We start from the raw sequence: 2,802 nt of genomic DNA on the forward strand, positions 1-2,802 counted from the left end.
CCTCTAGTTCTGGACTCCCCTACCCCAGGAAAAAGACTTTGCCTATTTACCCTATATATGCCCCTCACAATTTTGTAAACCCCTATAATGTCACCCCTCAGCCTCCAGCGCTCCAGGGAAAACAGTCCCAGCCTGTTCAGTCTCTCCCTATAGCTCAAATCCTCCAACCCTGGCAACATCCTTTTAAATCTTCTCTGAGCCCTTTCAAGTTTCGCAACATCTTTCCGACATGAAGGAGACCAGAATTGCACACAATATTCCAACAGTGGGGTGGATCCGTCGCAGTTAGTCTTGTGATGAAGATGGAGGAAATTGTGTCCTTAAGTATCCCTCTGCTCCCACCCTCTCTGCTGTCATTGAGGGCTGAGTCTTGTGGAGGCCCAGGACAGGCAGTGGGTCGCGTTCCCTCAAGGATATTTGTGAATTAGTTGACTTTTTAATAGCAATCCAGTAACTTTTCATGGTCACTTTGTCTTTCACACAAATTGCTTTATTTAATGAATTCTATGGTGGCTCAGTGGTTAGCATTGCTGCCTCTCAGCTCAAGGGACACATGTTCGATTCCAGCCTTGGGTGACTGTCTGCAGGGAGTTTCCATGTTCTTCCTATGTGCACTGGTTTCCTTCCACAACACAAAGATATGCAGGTTAGGTGGATTGGCTGTGCTAAATTGCCCATTATGTGCAGGCTAAATGGATTAGCTATGGGGAATGCAGGAGTAGGCGGTGGGTCTGTGTGCCTAAGTCTGCTATTCAGACTTAGGGACTGTTTCCCCACTGTAGGGTTTCTATGATTCTCAACAATCTCCTTTAGTATCTTAAACACTCTTTTTTTTTCCTGATTTTAAATTGTTTTACAGCAAATCACAGAAGCACGTTTACCAGCAAGAATTCCAAACAAAAATCCTATCAAGATCTTAGAATCATCTCACCAGGAGTTGAAAACCAATGAATTGTCAATGTTTGTCTGTGGGAAAAGTTTGCAAACGTCAGTGTGCCCAGTGAACTGACCGTGGACAGGTCCTGCGCCAGTTCCACAGCCTGAAAAACATTCCACCAATCAGTGAGGAGAAACTGTATCCCTGTCCTGTCTGGGTGAGGAGTCAGCCAATCCTCCAATATGGAGAGACATGAGGACACCTGCACCACAGAGAAACCATGGAAATGTGCAGACTGTGGAAAAGGATTCAAATGCCCATCCATGCTGGAAACTCATCGACGCAGTCACACTGGGGAGAAGCCTTTCATCTGCTCTGTTTGTGAGAAGGGATTCACTCAGTCACCTGACCTTGACAAACATGAACGCACTCACACTGGCGAGAGGCCATACATCTGCCCCAAGTGTGGGAAGGGATTCAGTGACTCCTCCACCCTGTCAAGACACCAGCAAGCTCACACTGGCGAGAGGCCATTCATCTGTCCTGAGTGTGGAAAGGGATTCAAACGGTCAGCCCACCTGCTGAGACACAAGCAAATTCACACTCGGGAGAGGCCATTCATCTGCCCTGAGTGTGGGAAGGGATTCAGTGACTCATCCTACCTGCTGACACACCAGCGAGTTCACACTGGGGAGAGGCCATTCCCCTGCTCTGAGTGTGACAAGGCATTCGCTCAGTTAGCCAATCTCCGGGCACACCAACTGGTTCACACTGATAAGAGACCTTTCAAATGCTCACATTGTGAGAAAAGCTTTAAACGCAGACGTGAAATGCTGATACATGAACACGTTCACACTGGGGAAAGGCCATTTTCCTGCTCTCTGTGTGGGAAAAGATTTGTCCATTCAAAAAACCTTCTGAAACACCAGCGAATACACACTGGTGAGAAGCTGTTACCTGCTCCCTCTGTGGGAAAGGATTTGCTCAGTCATCTCACCCTCTGAGACTTCAGAAAGTTCATACTTGACTGCAGGCAGCTGTATGTTGCTGCTATTCTCAATGAAATTCTGATGGATTGATCTTACCCCCCCTACAAAGGAGGACCAGGAAACAAATTCAGTGGAACAGGGAAATGTGGCACTTGTGGGTCAGCAAGCAGAAGGTGGCATAGTGTTACTTTTCAGAGAGAGAAAATCTGATTTTGATTAATCACGTTTTAATTCATTCTTTCAGTGTGTCCCATTGCAGGCAGAGCTGGGCACACACAAACACAAGGACACGGGCACAAAATCAAATTCACAGACAGCCATAAAGAGACTTTCCGACATGCTTTTGGGACTGTGTGCCATTGCAGCCAGAGTTTGTCATTCATATACAGACAGAGCTGCTCACACCAACACAGGAAAAAAGACATTAACACAGACAGCACATTACAGACAGTGAGAGAGAATCACTGACTTTTACAAACACGTCCACAGAGATATACACAGACAATGTCACTCTGTATATGATCAGGGTTTCTCTGTTTAATAATCACATTACTTTGTACAATAAGTCTGTGTAATCACCACTTGTAAACTAGATTGATTCATTTGCAGAATTCTCAAACTCATTAAAAGTAAACTTGCTAACTTGTTCATTTCAGTGCAATTCATTTGTGTTGATCTATGTGAAAATATTGTTTCCTTGTGATGCAGAAGCCTGTGATCTGTTGTCTAAATGAATGTGTTGTGGCTGCTGCTGGTTTGAAACTGTAGCTTTGTATCTGTATGGATTTTAAGTCTGCAGCTAGTGTGAGAGGTGAAGAGGTCGGTGAGGGAGGACAGAAACACAGATAGTTTGGGCTAAACTATTGAGCTGCTGCTTTCTCTCTCACTATCTCCCTGCCTCCTCTCAGCTCATGAGGATGCCTCCATCACTGGGGA

At 45.5% G+C, this 2,802-nt stretch overlaps 1 protein-coding gene across 1 annotated transcript; it reads left to right on the forward strand.

The window, feature by feature from the left end:
• Positions 1–837: 837 nt before the first annotated feature.
• On the forward strand, positions 838–1,963 carry LOC122548297 (gastrula zinc finger protein XlCGF7.1-like). Its single transcript, XM_043686825.1, has one exon. It carries the CDS (start codon positions 1,120–1,122, stop codon positions 1,879–1,881), a length of 762 nt encoding a protein of 253 aa, XP_043542760.1. The 5' UTR covers positions 838–1,119; the 3' UTR covers positions 1,882–1,963.
• Positions 1,964–2,802: the final 839 nt, after the last annotated feature.

The sequence above is a fragment of the Chiloscyllium plagiosum genome, unplaced genomic scaffold (genome assembly GCF_004010195.1).
Source record: "Chiloscyllium plagiosum isolate BGI_BamShark_2017 unplaced genomic scaffold, ASM401019v2 scaf_12310, whole genome shotgun sequence".
NCBI classification, from domain to species: Eukaryota; Metazoa; Chordata; class Chondrichthyes; order Orectolobiformes; family Hemiscylliidae; genus Chiloscyllium; species Chiloscyllium plagiosum.